General features: G+C 36.4%; 1 protein-coding gene across 4 annotated transcripts in view; it reads left to right on the plus strand.

Annotated features, from left to right (window-relative positions):
- LOC120112706 (stomatal closure-related actin-binding protein 1-like) overlaps positions 1-18,100 on the plus strand; it is a 31,160-nt gene extending 13,060 nt beyond the window's left edge. For 3 of the 4 annotated variants that reach the window (XM_039132287.1, XM_039132288.1, XM_039132286.1), the window contains 8 exons: positions 6,223-6,294; positions 6,545-6,628; positions 8,311-8,491; positions 10,201-10,317; positions 11,169-11,227; positions 11,504-11,638; positions 15,077-15,226; positions 17,818-18,100. In XM_039132287.1, coding sequence (XP_038988215.1) covers positions 6,223-6,294; positions 6,545-6,628; positions 8,311-8,491; positions 10,201-10,317; positions 11,169-11,227; positions 11,504-11,638; positions 15,077-15,226; positions 17,818-17,862 — 843 coding nt within the window. In that variant the 3' untranslated portion in view covers positions 17,863-18,100. Of the gene's footprint in view, positions 1-6,222; positions 6,295-6,544; positions 6,629-8,310; positions 8,492-10,200; positions 10,318-11,168; positions 11,228-11,503; positions 11,639-13,734; positions 13,823-15,076; positions 15,227-17,817 lie in introns of all 4 variants that reach the window. The other variant, XR_005514320.1, reaches the window with a different exon arrangement.
- The last annotated feature ends 589 nt before the right edge of the window (positions 18,101-18,689 follow it).

Here is an 18,689-nt window from a genome sequence, read left to right on the forward strand (position 1 = left end):
TCTGCCTTCAAGCTATTTCTTCATTGGCTTTGATACCAACACAGAGGAAACATGTATAGAAACTTTCAAGTGCATGATTAGAGACCTCATCCTTGAAGGCAACTAGGCATGCAGAAGGTTACCTACAGAAGATTCATGGTTGTTCAAGATGAATATCATATCCCCCAATATGCATAGACATTCTAACTAATATCTAAATTATTCTTACCGAAGACTAGTCTCTATCAAATGTTTATTGTACATATTTGCTACAACATTTTGTTATTGAGTAATAGGGTAGATGTTGTAATCAAATTTGATGATGCCTTTGGAAAAGCAGAGAGCCACCTTGATTTATATCTGACACTTGGTAATAAGCAACGAATTCTATGATCAGTCTTGACTTCTATATGCTCTTAGTACTGTTTAATATTTTCAATGCTTTTATTTAATTTGGTAAGAGATGCATCCATATATATTTTGATGAAAAATGAAAGAAAGATCCTACTCAATGTTTGCCGTACGACCCCAAAATGCCTAGATTGGGGCATACTATACAATACTGGGTCAAAATCGGTGTGAAAATTTCTATCAAATCAATACAAGCCTCATATCGATCCAAACAGATTCGTGCTGAACTAAACCAACCCATACTGCCCCAAGCGGGGTGCATACTATACCATACCGACTTGAATTGACCCATACAACTTGATTTCGCACGGTACCGAGATAAAAAGTAAGAAAAGAGGGTCCTACTATAGTATGCATATTTTACTATATCTGACCTTAACATACCAACCAGTAACAAGGTCCGCTGTACCGGTACCAGTCAGCGTACCGGTGGCGGCCCGGACTGGTACAAACTATTCCCATACAGATCCGTACCATTTTCGTACCGTTTTCGTACCGGTCACGTACCGGTCCGTACCGGTCTCGTACCAGTCCCGTACCGATTCTCCAATAATAAACCACCGGTACTAGATTCCACGCTGATCCGGTACCAGTCCCAGGCCGGACTGGTATGTACCGGCCCGTACCGGCCGGTACGGCAGACCATGACCAGTAACGTACAGGTACCGTACCCAGTATTGAGGTTGCAGACCTTGGTTCTGCTTTGAGATGCTTATTTTTTAGAAACATGAGTATTGGAATGAAACAACTTCAATGGCTGTTTCGAGTGGAACGGTGAAATAAAAAGTTCTTTCTCGAGCAAAAACAAAAAAAATTTATATGTTCCTCTGCCAAATCAACAGCTAGCAGGTATTACAAATTTTTCCACATATAAAGGTCCTCAACAAGTTTCTGAATTGCCATAGTTTTCATCTTGTCATAGAATTCACAAACAAGCATGAAGGCTGAAGCTTCTTGCTGTGTCATGCTTGATTGATGTACTTCTTTCATGTTAACTGGGATGTAGATGACCTTTATCTGCTTCCTATGCATAATAATTTATCGATTCACCAGAGATCTCCAACTTTCTTGGAAACTTTCACATTGTTTGATTTAAACAAAACTTGTTGACCTGCGGCTTTTGATGAATTGTCTGATACCACTATTTTTGTTAAGCAAGAAACTTGATGCTTGCTTTTAGGTGCTTTCCTCATCCCCACAACATGGATCTTCACAAAACATCCTTAATCCTTCTGAGCTGAAAAGGTTATCGGCTCTGATGACCATACTAATCCCTTATATTTTTACACCCAGACAAATAGCCAGTCATCTATACACAAGTTAAAAGGCGATTTCCTGCAGTTCTTATCTAATAATGATATCAATCACATGAAATTATATGCAGCAGATACTTGCATCTTTCGTATATGCCATTCATATTCATTGGTGTTTTACATTTCTGGACAGCATGTCCATTTCCCTTCTTCAGTTTGACCTAGCAAATCTTTTGACCTGTTATCATTTGGATAACAATGAAATCTTGAGGCTTGCCAAATCAGTTACTGAATCACTTTTTCCATTTTTGTCCTTTTATTTTCTTGGGCTTGCATGTCAACATCTGTACCTAATCATTCTCATTCACAGGCAGGATTGCCATTTCTGTAGCCAAACCTATCCATTTACCTAGTCCTCCTCCCTCTCAAGGAGAAGCAGTTGCTCTGGCTAGTTGTTCATAGATTAATATGTGAAATTTGTATTCTATTCCATGAAGAATAAATATCTAACATGGAGTTCATAGATTATGATTTAGGTCTTCATCTATTCAATACATTTCACTGGATAAGTGCCAACTTTCCTAACTACTGAGACATTAAGGAGTACCTTATGTTGATGATGGACAGTTCTATCATTTGGAAGATGATGTAGGAGCATGCACATGCAACCCATAACCCATCCCATCCATATTTTCCCAGGTTAACCACTGCTGTTCATTCAAGGGAGGGCAGCCGTGATGACTTAAAAAACAGCCTGTTGTATCATGCCAGGTGGCCACCCTTCTTGCCCCATTTGTAAAAAAGAAGTTTCCTGTTATTTTGTTGATTGCATAATATAACAGCAGTAGTTGCCTGTGAATTGAGTGATGTGCCTCCTATGTTTCATTTGGTATCTTTCATCTCTGAAATGCTCATTTATACAAGGCTTTTCCTTCATACTTATATAGGTATCTCTACATTGTTTCAATTCACTATCTGGTTTTCTAGGTAGAATTCCAAGCTAGACATGCTAGATCTTGAGCTTTTGTTTCCTTGTCAGCAAAGCTACCATTTTCTACCATTTCTTCTTATAAACTTCGGTTCACCTTTAATCAATCAATGAATTAGCAACCTAAGATCAAATGACAACCCTATTTCGTTGTCATTTAGTAGAAAATGGCTAAGAGAAAAATGAAGTATGCTAAAGAATGAGCAAGGACAAAATTTTCTGCCAGATTTATTTGCCTCCTTGCATATCTTCCATTGAGATAAAGCAAGTAAGAACAAGCTACTTTATATTTATTGTCCTGAAGATAAAAGAAGCATAAATGTGAACTCTCCATGATAAACAAGAAAACTATTTCAGATAAAGATAAAACTCTAACTAATCATTACATAGCATTTGAGTTATTAATGACAACTTATTTTAAGGCTGCTCAGTGATGGCATGTGTTTAGAACTATGTGAGCAAGAAGGCTGATTTCCATGTTGGCTTGCCTTCTAGGTTTCATTTCAAGTGTGTCTCTCTCTCTACCAAAATTTCAACTAATTTTCATTATCGGTTGATGTAAAGTGCTAGTTGTACTATTTAACTTAAACCTTGTAGCTCAGAACTTAAATCCATTCAGCCCATAGCATATAGATGGGATGGTGCCTTTGATTTCTGAGTTTCTGTTAACTTTACGAGTAACTTGCTTAGATATGGTTGGCAACAAATTTCACATTAATCACTAATTTGACATAGAGCAAGACATCCACAGGAAATATATTTAGCTATTTCCATGTTTTCTTCATGACTATAGTGTGGGTAACAGAAGTATGATGTAATTGAGGTGATGAAATGAAATGGGATGCCATTGTCATGTGCAAGAAAGACAAGGAGGCCTGATTGAGAAAAGGGTCCCCTATGTCCAATTCAGATGTTGAAGGAAACCTTGGGGAAATTGTAAGGGGTGATAAAAGGATTTAAAAAGCCTTGCATGAGAAGAGGATGTAGCCTTTGTTTGGAATGAAACAAAGAAGAATTCATAAAGTTGATCATAGATAGATGAGACAAGGCTTTTTAAGTTTATGGTTGTGTTGAATGAAGGGTACTCTTGCTTTCTTGCAACATAGTGACCAAATCTGGATGCATACATTGAGGAAGAGTAGGGTCATGTAAACTGACCACAAATAGTTGGAGTAACACTCGTTTTTCATGCATTCCACTAAAGCACCATACTAAGGGGGCATGAAGGTCAACATATAATAAAATCTACATCACATACATGTCTTTCTTTATCCATCCGTTGATCTTTATATACAAATATGAGAGTTATACCAATTTCGTTTAATATTATTCCTTCATTCCCATACACTTGAAAAGGGATAAGGGTATTCTTGCATCTAACTGGGTAAAATTGTTATTATCTTCCCATTTGATTGACTTTAAAAGCTCATTTAATGCTGGTTAGCTAATAGGATTATCCATATTCTTAACAACTATAGGGGAAGGAAGGGAAAGGAAGTGACCCCCCATCCCTATGGGATTAAAGAGCAGACCTTAAGTGGTTTTTTTCCTTTTAATCCTATGGGGATCAGGTCCCTTGACCCTGCACTCTCCCTCTCCCATTCCCTCCTTCACTTCCCCCACAAACTCTCTCCCAGGCCTATGCCAAACAGGCCCTCAATGGTTCTGATTTTGTATGTTGTACTTGTCATTTTTTTTAAATTGCATGTCCCATGGTTTCTATTTCTGTACATACTTGCAGCTAGAATATTTGATTTGTAGTTATTTTTTATCTTCGAATCTCTGTTTAAATTTTATTTGCTTCTATATTATTTTTATTGAAAGGGTGGGCATTAGCTAGTGCAGCAGGTGCTGTAGCTAAATTGATTGCAAAAGATTTTGAGAATATTTTGAGATTTTTCTTGTCACGCCCCTGCCTGCACGGGGCACGTGAGGCACCCAGTGCCCACGTGGGGGCCACATGAGGGGGAACACGAGGCTCCCTTATCAGATATTGTCCGATTCCGGGGCCCGCAAGCGCGCACACGCACCGCTCAGACCTCTCCTTGGTTTTGTTTTCCATCCAAAATGTATATGCAGGATTTGGAGACATCCGCCTCATATGCCCAAGCTCTGAAACGAGTTTAGCCGATGTAAAATTTTTCATTAACCCACCCTCGGACTAGAGCCGTCCTCGGCTCTAATACCAAATGTTACGCCCCCGCCTGCGCGGGGCACGTGAGACACCCAGTGCCCACGTGGAGGCTACATGAGGGGAGAACACGAGGCTCCCCTGCTAGATATTGTCCGATTTCGGAGCCTGCACGCATGCAAATGCACTGCTCAGACCCCTCCCCGGTTTTGTTTTCCATCCAAAATGCGTCTGCAAGATTTGGAGACACCCGTCTCATATGCCCAGGCTGTGAAACGACTCTAGCCGATGTGGATCCTGGGTTGTTATAAATGGTATCAGAGCAGACCTGACCCATAACCTGTGGACTAGGGGACACTGCAACACGGATCCATTGGGCCTAACCACGAGCCGATCGTGGTGTTTGTGATTAGATTTGAATGGATTTGAATCCTTTGCCTGACGAGGACATCAAGGCTTGAACGGGGAAAGTATGCGAGGAGGACGTTTATTTAGTCTCACATCGGTTATTCGCTGGATAAATCTTGGGTACCTATACAGGATCAAGAAACTCAAATAATACCTTCTGGCTAGCAATTTTGGGTGAGATCCTGAGTTGTTACATCCGTGAATTCCAAATTTTTATTCCATGTGATTAGTTACTGAACGCTGAACTTCTGGCTGTGGAAGGAAGCAGCATTTGTAGCTCCTTAAGTGGATTGTGAGTTTTGTCCTCTGCTATGTTCCTAGACGCTTGGTTACATTGGCAAGTGCAGATAGATGCTTTCATGTATTTTGAGAATTGAGCTAGACACGAAGATGGAACTAGAACTCAATTTTTTGAACCTTCATGAAGTCAAATTTCTTATTTTTGTATCGTAATTATTTTTGATGCTTATATTATGCCAGGTGTTACTTTTCCTTGAGTTGCTGACATGCTGCTCGATTAGGTCAGAGTTCAGAATAGCTGCTTGGTTCCTGTAATAACACTGCATAGAGCATCCCAACAATGACGCCTTAATTGAAAACGTAATTTTTTTTGCAGTGAATTACCATTTTATAAGACACTCATGACAAGTTTCATATATTTACTTCAAACGTACAAGGAATTTTAGTTCAATAACTTTACTTCATCCATGAACTATATTTACTACTGTTAGTTGAGCAGGTTTAGAGCTATGATTGTGCTGAAGTCACAAACTTAACAAAAGAGAGCCAAAAATGAAACTATGAGTCTTGTGGATTTCTATTTATTATGATTTACCTTTTTCTCATCTGTTTCATAAATTGATAAAAGAATAAGTCAGCGAAGATAGATGTAGTAGCCTTTGAATTATTTTTATTTGTAGGTCTTTCAATCGCCTAACTGCTTCTGTGGACCAGATTTTACTTGCCTACTGTTTCAGCTAATTGCTTTTCCTAGTCATCCTATGATTTTGGTGTCTTTATTTATATTTTTATATTTTATTCATCAAAATCAGAAGGATTTCCAAGAATTGATGAGTGAAGTTCAAGAGGCACGAAGAATCAAAATGCTACATCAGCCCAGCAGGGTAAGTTTTCCATGTCCTTGTATATGTACAACTTAATGCAAATTATAATCTGGAGCCCCTTTTTTCTTAAAATGTACCATCTAACACCAGAGTCCATTATTTTTGGTTTCCCCAAAGATGTTCTCTTGAATACATATTTACTATGTGAACATCCTTTTCGTGGTTAGCTTCTTGTTTTTTAATGGCATTGTATTTGAATACCATATGTGCTGTGTTTGCAGTTAATGAGATGACTGAACACATTTTGTAGGTAATGGACATGGAACATGAACTTCAAGCATTGCGTATTCAGTATGCAGAGAAGTCTATGTCTTCTGTTCAGCTTGGGAAAGAGGTACATTATTCACCAAAAAATCCTACTAGTGGTAGTTTAGGTATTCTTGTTATTTCATTTTTCCCTTTTATGGGGAAGAGAGAGAGAGAGAGAGAGAGAGAGAGAGAGAGAGAGAGAGAGAGAGAGAGAGAGAGCACACTACAATTACTTAGGTCCAAACTTGTGGGACACACCACCCAAATATCAAACCATGAGCCTTTGGTTGCTAAGAAAGGGGTTTGACCACTTGGACAAGCCTCAGTTCACCTGTTAGTTTATAAAGTTAAAATATATTCATATCATTGCTCATAACAAACTAGTATGTGTGAGGACTATATGGATGATTGTTAGCTGTGCAAGATTCTTCTCCCCTTTTCTGTCAAACCACTTAAGAGTTGGGCATAAAAATAAATTGCATTACAATAGATGAATGCTTAGGAGCCACTAATAACGGATAAGTTTTATTACTCATTTAATTTGATAGATCTATCTTTCCATACATGCAAGTATCTATATCTAGTAAAACTTCTAAGGAAAAAGACATCCTTTTTTTCACCCACGGTCCATGTCTAAGCCATGAAAGTGTCGGGATTGAAACAGACATGGTAAGAACGGGGAAGAAACTCAGCACCGTAAGGAACTCTAGGCATTCTGAATTTGTCTGAAAGCTTTCCCTTCACATGCATGATCATGTGAGATGGTTCATTCAATGAATAGTGGTTGTTCAAGAGTTCCTATCATACATAGTATGGGATTTTGGATATTTTTCTTTATCTATTTGTTATCTTGCTATGATTTTTCTATTTATATTTTGGATATTTTTTTCAATTTTTTCTTTACGTCTAAGTAGTTCAAAGATTAGAAATCCAACTCAGATCATTGCAATGATTATTGAATTAGTTCAATTCATATGTTGAGCTTTTATTGCTGTTTGTTTTGAATCAAACATGTTTCCCTTTCAATGATTTCTCATCAATTCTGTTAGTCATATCATTTTGGTCATTATAATTGTTAGTTGATGTCAATACTCCAAAAGAAACCACAGCTCTGTTCCGTCACCCCCAAAGTAGCCTCTTTACAATTTGTAGAATTTATGTTGATTCACCACCTTGCAGATTTACTAGGATCTATTTCTTACACAGGATGCCAAATCCATGCATCTTGCTAACTTACCGATTTCTTCGTTCTGAAGTTGCTGTCAAACCACTTATGAATTTATCTCTTTTGAGCAATACCCAGGATTTGAACTCTGGACCTCTTTCGAGAGCAACCCCTTAGGGGGGAGGTGCCAACAAACTGAGATAAAAATTGTTGGCTTCCTTATGAATTCATCTTGGATGGGAGTCATGGGACTTTATGACAACTTTTTCCCATTCTGCTGAAAGAAGAACCCCCCTTTACCACCTTTAATTGGTCAAATATACTGAATTTCTGAGTTTAGTGTTTAGCTTCAAATTATCCTAGTGGCTCCTTATTATAACTTGGAACTGTCACAACTTTTCATTCCAATATTTGCATACTGCAACAAATTTGAAGTGGAAATTTAATATAACAAATTCCTAGTGGTGAATCTGTCAAGAAAAATTCATTTTAAATAACTGAACATGCGTTGACCATTATTGGTTGATATGCAACAGTAAGGCATCATTGTGTTGAATTTGATCATTATTGGTTGTTGACCACTGCCTTTTCACTTTCTGCAGCTGGAAAGGAGCAGAACGCTTAAGGAAAACAAGAACCAATTGTATGAGCTAGAAGGTCTTGAAAGTTTAGGTTCATCTTTACATATTATTCCTCGAGAAGATACTGCTCCAGATATCTCAACTTGTTCAATTCAGTGGTATCGTATACAGCCTGAAGGAAACAAGAAGGAATTAATTCCAGGTATATATCTCATTCTTTCTTTGCTTCTGTATGTAAACTCCTCTTTAAAAAAAAAAAAAAAGACAGAAATTTAACCATGCAATATCCCTATTAATTTTGTAGTTAAATAATTTGCAGAACCTTATGATCATGATTTAAGATATTTTGGATGATTATATTATTCCTGTCGAGTGTCTGAGCTGGAGTCTATTGTCACTTTACTTATTCTTCTTTGTTTTTTCCTTTTCCAATTTCTAGAATATTAAAATCAAAAGCTATTGCATTAACCGTTCTCCAATGTCTCATCACTGTTTTTGCTTTTGATTTCATCTATAATAATTCCAACCTTATCATAACACCCTAATAGATCCCTTGATTTGTAGCAGCAAGTCATTTTACCTCTTGGCCTGCATGATGGTGGTAAGGTATTATCCTTATGGTGAACAAAGATATTAGATCTTCTCCACATGCACACTTTCATTGACCTCATGATTCTTTGCAATTTTTTATTCTTAAAAACCCAGATATTTTCTTCCTCCTTTTTCCTATAGCTAGCATATCGTCCCTTTTAAGAGACATGGAATCATGTTCATAGACTTCTTAAAAATTATGTGGTATTAATTGAGGGCCACAATTCCTAGACTTGTTTCACTAAAGAAGGATTATGTTTAATGTTAGTCAGAAATTGCATGAGATAATTCTTTTCTTCTCAAAATTCTTCTAAGTTCTAATGATTTAGCTTTTAATGGCATTCATGCTTTCATCTTCTTGATGCATATTCATGTGGTAGGGGGTGCATCACGTGTCACTTTTTCCTCTCCTTGTGCCTTTGTTTTATTTCTTCAGATGGATGTTGCCTTAATTAGTTTGATGACATTTGTTTTCATGATGATGTTGATGATGATAATGCCTGATAACGCCAGGTTCATTGAACCACCTTTACTCCTGCTCCTGGATGCTTTTAACCTTCTTCATTTCGACCACTAATTACGACTGTAATATTCCCATCTAAACTATCCTTAGCAAAAAAAAAGAAAAAAAATAGAATTACATTTGCTATTCTTTACTGAATGATGCTTAAAAGAACTTTTGTAAATAAGGTCTTGTTCTTAAGCCACTGAGAAAATATTACTAGAATTTATTAAGTAGATGTTTTAAGCAAAACCTCCTTGGACATTCTTTCTCCCTTCAATTTTTTGACAACTGCTTGCCCTTGTTAGGAATTTAAGTTGCTGAGATTCTCTCTTCCTTTTTGTTTAATGTTAGATCATACACACAATCAGATATGATGATTGTACCCTATCTTGATATGACAACAGTATCATTTGGTTTCAAAGTAAAATAAGACTGAAGACAACTTTCAATATCATGTCTTGTGTGATCCACTTGACGTTTTCTTTGCTGTCACTTGTCTATGCGTGATAAATGTATCAACTACGCTGTCTTTCATGGATAGGTGAATTATGTTATCTTTGATAGCCTCCCAAATGATTTATTCTATTAATTCTCTTTATTAAATAATTTGCTCTGTGCACTTCTTGTTCTATTTTCATGTTTAGTGTTTGGAGACTTATAGCTCTTAGGTTACCAATGCACAAGCTCCTTTTTTTTCCTCCTCAACTTATATTTTAATTTGTACTTGCTAGGGAAACATATTCATTTTGAATTGTGTTTTCATGTTCTAAATGTCAATTTTGATCTTTGATATTTCTATCTTCTATAAAATGCAGGAGCAACAAAATCAGTATATGCTCCAGAGCCTTTTGATGTTGGGCGTTTTGTGCTCGCAGAAATTGTTATGGGGGCTGAAAGCATAACAGTTGCAACAACTGGTCCAATAGATCCTGGTTTGGTTCTTTCTCCTTTATAACGACTCAATATCAGCCATTATGTGCTCAATTTTAAAGCTGCACTGCCTCATGTTAAAAAAAATCCATTTCATATTTCTATGGCTTTGCATCTTAGTGTGTAAAATATACAAAAAGTTATGTCTTTCTGTCAAATCTAGATGCACAGTCCATACTCCATGGTGTCTATTAAGTCAGATTCTATGTTAATGTTCTTAAGGAACTGATTTTTTTGGGTGGGCTTCTTTGTGATTCTTGGTCTATGTTGGAGATTTCTGCACATGTTTGAGCAACCAGTTAAATATTGAAATGATACTATCTGTGGTTATAAAGAACTGGATGGCACTTATTGCATGAAACTGCATGCAACCTTCTTTCTGACTTCTTTATATACTGGGTGTGGTGGGGAGGGTGGTTTCGTTACATTGGTGGTCCAGAACTGTACTAGTATCTTTTCTTTTCTTTCTTAAGAAGAATTGCTGCAAATAAATATTGATTCATGGCAGATGAGCAATAGGTATTATTGCCAAAAACCTTGAATTGCACAACTGAACATTTGTAAATGCCTCATATCAAATGCGCAATGTCATTGTTAGAGTGCTTGTGGAATTGTGAGATTTCTGTAAATTTTCTGTACTGTGCACGTGGAATATGGAAGTTCCTTCTGCTGCACCATATCTGAAAAACCGTACTTTTCATCTACTCAGTTAAAGATTAAGGATGCTAGTTTTCAGTGGATTATTTACTTGTGGTGAATTATTTACTTGTTAACAGTTGTGTGCTGATGACTACCAATATAATCAAATTTTATCATCCAAATGAAAATTATGCTGACTTGGTATCTTGAACAGCTGCTGGACTAGGAAGCTACGTAGAGGCACTTCTTCGAAAACATGAAACCGAGTTCAAAGTATGCCTTGGTCTTGTTCCTAACTCTTCTTGATGTTTGAATATTTGTTACTGATCTAACCAAATATCACACCTTAACTTTTTTTAATCAAACAAATTAATTGCACGTGATAATTGCTTCTGGCACAACTTGATAATCTTTGGATTTTTGTAAAACGTAGAAAGGATATTGAATGATCAGTTTGATAGTGGCTTTTCAGCTTATGCTTTTAATTGTGGATTCTAAAGTGACATTCGGCCCTCTAATTAAATATAAACTTTTGGATGCTTGTTGCAGGTCGTTGTTGTTCGGATGAATGGAGAAAATCATGTCTCAAACTCTATTCATGTGTTTCATGTTGGTAGGCTGAGCATCAAACTTAGTAGAGAAAAGACAATATTGGCTAGGGAATTTTATTCCACTTCAATGCAGGTAACGACCAGTCCTGGATCTATGTTATTTTGTACAGTATGAAGATAATTGATGAACTAGATTATGAAATATATGGTTATTATTTTATGCAAAACATCATTGCTTAGATCTTCAATTACTTAACCTATTGATTGGAAATTGATTACTCGCTTGGGGAAATTTTATTTTTAAATTGTTCTCACTGAAACTAGAGACTTACCATACCTGTATCAGATATTGAATAATTTCATATGGAATGTTAATCTATCTGTTTCTATGTTAAAATCCCATTTCATTTGTATGCATGTCTAACAAGCTAAAATGTCTAGACTTAATGGGTGAGAGAATTGTTGCGTAGTGGAGCTATTGTCTGAAAAACTGTTAGTACCAGAGGCATGTATGTGAAAAAAAATTATCACTTGTAAGGGAAGAGATAGGATTATGTGTATGGGGCAAAGTCATAGTGCCGATCGTGAAGGTTGGAATTTATCTTGATTCTTTACATTGTTATCTAATGTTAACTATAAAAGATAGATAAAAGTGATAGAGTCCAAAAAGTTGGATAAGAAAATATGAGGTGATAAAGCACTTTTCACCTTCCTGGTTGTATTTGAGACAACGTAATACTGTAGCTCACTCAATAAGTCAGAGAACAAGGGTTGAGCCATCGAAGGCAACCTGGAAATGGGGTTTGTCGGATGACAATTTTTGTCTCCTGAACTGTATCTATTAGAACTAAAGTATTCTGATTGCTTCAAAAGCTCTAACCAATATGAAGGGAAACATACATGTTTGCCCAATCTGAAGATCTGTTAATTCATTTGGCTACCCAACAAGATGTCTTCTTTTGGTCTTGGCTAGTGGGGACAAAGCTGTAATGTGAAAATTGGCATGTTTGCCATGTATAATGCTCGAGCCTTTAATATAATTTTTTAGGATTTTCGTTTTTGTAGAAACATAAAACCTCTTGATAAAGCATACTGATAACCTCCTTATGATCATATCAAGTAGCTTGGATGGTATAATTTAACCATTTTGCCCTTTAGCCTTGTGAGGGCAGCTTAGGCATATTTGAACCTCCTATCCACATCCACTTTGGCTAGAGATTGTCAACAATGACGTCAACCCCCTTTTCATTCAAAAAGTGTCAAGATATACTGCTGATATGAATATTTTGTCCATTTTGCAAAGTAAGCTGAAATTGATGGTTTTTCGCTTATTGAGCAAATTCCATATTGTGAAGTAAAGCTGAAAATGATGGTTTTGTTTTGCCCTTATAGACCAAGTTGTCTATGGGGTTTTGATCTCTTTATGATCATCATTAGTAGGTTATAGATTTTATTTGTGCTAATCTTGGTACGCATAAGGCCATAACAATTGTGGGAAAGGTTTGAAGCCTCTAGTTAAATCACCTACTACAAAGTCCCAGCTTTATGATTGCTAGGTTCATTGTGGAACAACAAATTGCTTGGTGATTTGAAGGAGCAACAATATAGAGAGTAATCTTTGTCTCATCACCTAGCTATGTTGAATTAGTGCTAATCTGCAATGTTAAGAGGGAAAATGTCTTGATTTTAGTGAGACCATAGCCATTTAAACCATGGTCTGCTATACCGGTCCATACCGGTCCGGTTTAGGACCGATACCGGATCAGCGTGAAATTCGGTACCGGTAGCTTATTGTTGGAGAACTGGTATGGGACTAATATATACCGGTCCGGGCCGCCACCGGTACGCCGACCGGTACCGGTACGGCGGACCTTGATTTAAACAGGGTATTATTTGCAAAGTATCCGCCTATCCGGAAATAACTCACCTGTATGAGTCTGAAAGTGGAGCTGCCATGTTTGCAGGCTGTTCCTTAGAGTACTAATGAAACTGAGATATGCACAAGCCTGAAACATATAAAACTATTGATTGTGTAGCTGTTTTCTGTTTGTTATTTAGTCCTAAGACATTTTTTGAGTTTGCTTTCTCGTTAATGATGTGTTCTGCGTGAATCTTGAAGTCATGAAGATACCTCTAATTGATGCATATTGTATTATTGATGAACTTCATGTTTTTTTGCTCAATTTTACTTCATATTTTTTACCTATTTCAAATTTGAATATCCTGCAGGATGTTATTTACTTGAGATTCAAATTTGAAATCATTGGAAGGAACTAATATCCCTACCACTTCTAAAGTGGGAGAGAGACTTGGCTAGGTGAGATGGCCCATGCCAAGACTCACTCTTATCATTTATTTGTTTATATTTGCATTGGGATTTCATGATCTTTATCTCCTAAAAACTTTTCAAGCGAAGTCAAACTCCTTTTTGATTTGTTAAAGCTCTCCCAAGTTCTGAGAAGCTTTTTGCATTATTGATCAAAATGCAATCTCCACCAAACCTACTTCAGATCTTGGTAGCATTGGGAACATATCATGGCTATTAGACAGTTCTTACATGACTATCCTGATAGACTTGTTTGTTTGGCCTTTGCATGTCACTGATATACAAAAGAGAAGTTTTTCCTTAAAGTTCTTTCTCCTTTTGAGTATTTTTCCTTTCTGTTTCCTCTTGGCAAGTCTTTGAGATCACACCACTGGTCTTGCTGCTAGAAGCACAGTGGGGCAGGACTGCAGATAGGAGGTTTTATTAGATCTTGAGACAGGCCATTAACATCTTAACATTGCTCTGGAAGTAATTTGTTCTAATGACAGTGGGTAGTTTGGTGTCTTGAGAAGTGAATTGCCTCTTTATTTTCTATTTTTTCTTGCTAGCTTGATTTTCAATACTTAGATTTCATGTGTCACACTCCAACATGAAGAAAATATAAGAAAGTAGAGGACTGAATCAGGATTTCATCAATGGTTCTCAAAATTCTGAAGTTACATCATTCTTTCCCCTTTTATAAATTCCATACCAAGTCTTTCTCATGGATGATCAGCCAGAAGTGTTTGCAAAAGTTGTCCTGGATCATCCTTAGAAACAGCCAAAATCCAGCATCATCAAGTCCTTGCTAAATAGAAGCTTTTGATTTTGGTCTAGTCTTCTGCTAGCATCTGACATGCTGAAGACTACAGAGCCTTGGACGTATCTTCTCATTGGATAGTGACTCAGTTAGCCTTTGGATCGGCATCTTCATTTGCATCTTGCGGACTGACATGTTACCATACATGCTGGCAGAGTGAAATATTCTTTCACAAGGCCAATGCTTGTGCACGCATATTATACATGGTGTATTGCATATAATCAAATATATGATAGGTGACTTTTTTTATTACAAACTGCAGATCTGATAGAGTTGAAATATTAGTGCAAAAAGTTTAGAGCATTATTCTAGATAAAAGGATAATAATGTGATTTATTATGTCACTGACAATGGTGAGTTGTAATGTTGTGGTACCAAGAAATGATTTTAGGCATGTAGGGAAACACAGGATATCTCTAACTGCTTCTTAAATCACTAATCTTCAGCTGTGCGGGGCTAGAGGTGGTGGAAATGCTGCAGCCCAAGCAATTTTTTGGCAAGCTAAGAAAGGCCTTTCCTTCACGTTAGCCTTTCAATCAGAGAGAGAAAGGAATGCAGCAATGATGCTTGCTCGAAGATTTGCTTTTGATTGTAATGTAAGTTACTTACAGATCATTGTTTTCTTTTTTTTTTAATTTTTCCTGATAGATGACAATGGGCTATAGAACTAGGGGCAGTCCTCCCCTGGTACCACTAACCCCCAAAACCTAGTAAATGCACGATTCGATCCCAAGTCACTCTGTACACATACCAAAGACTTTACCAGCTTAGCAAGTTGGCATTTATTGATCTAAATTATCTAGAATCCACATTAAAACTTCCAACATGATCTGGGTCTGCTGATTGACATTTCTCCCCTCAACTTGAGAGAAATGTCAATCATATTTCTCAAAAGAAATCACAATGAAACTAAGCACGGCTACCAATTCAGTATAGGATTATTACTAATCATAATTGTTAGACCCATGATTGCATTGGTATTATTTTGTTGGAAAATTTCATATTTTCTATCTCAAAAGAGAAAAACAAAGGGCATCCCAATGCATGAGGCTCTTGTCTGTGGAGTCGATGTACACAGCCTTACCCCCCATATGGAGGTTGTTTCCATGTTTTAAGCCAACGAGATCTAGGTGACAATAGAGCAAGTTTACCACCCCACTTTTTGATCACAAAAGACAAGATAATTAGTATAAAATATAAAGAAAGAAGATAGGCAAATATTACAATGTCAAGGAACATTATAGTGGACACTCTTTAGAGTAGATTTCGCCTTATGTTGGTGCAAATAATTAATGGCGGTATACTCCACAGATACAAGGAACTGCTTGGTGATCATTTTAATGTGCACCAATAAGAAGAATTAAGGGTGAATCCAAACTAGTCTAAGCCTAAACATAAAAAGGGAATAACAAAAAATATAACTATAAAATGGGAGATGAAAATACTAGAGATCTCTCACATTCTATTTGTGTAGATTGTCACTAGTGGTGCTTCCCTATGATCCCCTATTTATAGATTTCAAAAGGGTGTGAACCAAGGTATGCCGTCTTAGTACTAGACCCCATATCGGTGTCATCCTATTTTTGTATTGGTATTCCTAGTATGGAGTCTGGTACGGTATACCGAGTGTTAGTATGCCTTCTATATCATATACTGCATCGTACCGGTACAGTAGGGTACACTCTGTACTGTTTGGTCCGAGACAGTCGTATCTTGATGCTGACTAAGAGTGATGCTTAAGAAACATCCCTTCATGTAACTCGTCTAATGAAGGAAAACACCCTTTCATGAAGAGTTGTCTCAAGAAGAAAGGATGCATCTCTTCCTAGAATAACTACTATGCACCAAAAGATGCATATCTTCAAATCACAGTATCCTCCTTCATTATACTTGCTTCCTTGCAAGTTAATTTTCAATTTTGTCATCTTGCATGATTATAAGTCAATAGCATGTAATAGTGGTATTGACTTCTCCCATTCTCATTGAACTCTAAAATAGCAACTTTAAAATAGTAGCATGCTATATTTAAATAATCCCCCATTTTTGAGAAAAATAATCTCCACATTTAGCAAAATGTGAAATGTAATCTAATAGTTTAACATTTCGTTACATGAGATATAATCCAGATGGTCACAATATAAATGTTTATCATTACAATAGAACAGAAAATGAATATGATATTTTGGTTTTTTAGTAGCTATTGTATGTGCTCATCAATGGATACTTCTTGTAATAATAAAATGCATTGATTTACTTAACATTTTATTAGATTACATACCATCTTATCTTAGTATTTACAGTATTAAAACATCAGAATGATAAGACATATATTGAATAATGCAATCTCCATAACTTGTACAAAATTTTCTCAATAAAACACTAATCATGAACATTCTGTTATCAATATACTTCACAACCATAATGTTAAGTCAAGTCATTGTCATGACTCAATGAAGAATAGAAACATAAATAGTTTCTAACTGAAAAATCGTTAACCAAGCATATCAAGTTAAGATGGTAATTATTTACTTAACATACCAAGGTTCAAACAAAATAACAAAACATGAAACTATGGCCGGGGTAAAAAATAGTTGCCAGTTTAAAAATCCACCAAGAAAATTTAGTCACTCATAGAATATGAAGAAAGAAAAGAGTTATGATCACCCTTAAATATCATTCCATATAAATGAAGATGAATATTTAAATTTCATTTATGGAGAGACTGGTCACCCTCAGATTTTCTTCTCTCCATTTAGAGATAGAGATAAGGTTTGGTCAAGCCAAGACAAGTAAATTCTCCTATCATCTCCAACCAAGTCTTAGAAAAATCAAGACCAAAATCTTGGAATGATTGGCGACTCTTTTAATGAAGGAGCGCACCCTTTTATAAAGAGTTGCCTCAAGAAGAAAGAATGCATCTCTTGGTCAAAAAACTACTATTCACCAAGAGATGCATCTCTTCTAGATATCCCTACATAAAATCAGAAAATATAAAAGTATTTTAAATTTTGAATCATGTAATACTAAAATTCAGAAATAACAATTATGACATTCCAACATATTAAGTTTTCCTTCTAGTTTAAGTTTATCTGATCTCATGTTTTTAACATTTATTCCCAATTTACATATATATTGCTATTTGTTTTTTCATTACTCTTGTATCTTCTGTTTGTTTGCTTTATGCCAGATAACCCTTGCTGGACCAGATGATCGGGCTTCTGCAGGAACTTGATAAAATTTTATACCAGTTAAATAATCTGGTGGTTTGCGAAGATATAAATGTGATATTACATCTAGTGATGGAAAATAGATTGTGTTTAGGATCTTGTCCATTTTTTTCCCAGCTTGATTACCTTTTATCCCTATCACTGTGAGCATCAAGGCATCCTTTTTATTTGCCTTAAGATCGGGTTGTAAATTGTAACCAATTTGTTTTAGGTTTAATTTATCATTCTTTGCCTACCAAAAGGAAAAAAAATAATCATTCTTCTTCCTTTTTGATTTCTAGATCTATTTTCACCTCTAGTAACTGATTTCTTAATCTACATGTCATTGGATTTGTCTTCGGCAAAAGGTTGCTCGCTGAAGACAAACTTTTTAGGTATCTAAAGAGGGAAATGAAGCATTCTCATACTTCCACAATACTTTCTAAGAGCCTTGTTTACTCAATTTGTGATAGCCTCTTCCACCCCTACCATCCAAGCACCCCTGGACTACTTGATTCTCTTTTATAATCCCTACAATTCTAATTCAAACTCTCAGAAATGAACTCCACCACAGGTCTCCGACTCCATTTCCAATATAACTACACCAATACCTTGGTACTCTACGCCTTCGTAGTTCTTTTTCTACCCATTGGCCCCTCCTTCCTTCACATGCAGAGCAGATTCTAATGCAACTAACCCAACAACATACCTAGAGAGGTAATTGCGAGCAGTTAAAAATATGATGTAACATGCTATTTAGTAAATTAACTTTGATCTGATCTGAAAATGAATTTGTATATTGTTCGATGTCAGTCGCACCCTGCACATCGGCAAGTGAAAAGAAAGATACCAT

This window comes from Phoenix dactylifera, chromosome 1, assembly GCF_009389715.1.
Source record: "Phoenix dactylifera cultivar Barhee BC4 chromosome 1, palm_55x_up_171113_PBpolish2nd_filt_p, whole genome shotgun sequence".
NCBI lineage: Eukaryota > Viridiplantae > Streptophyta > Magnoliopsida > Arecales > Arecaceae > Phoenix > Phoenix dactylifera.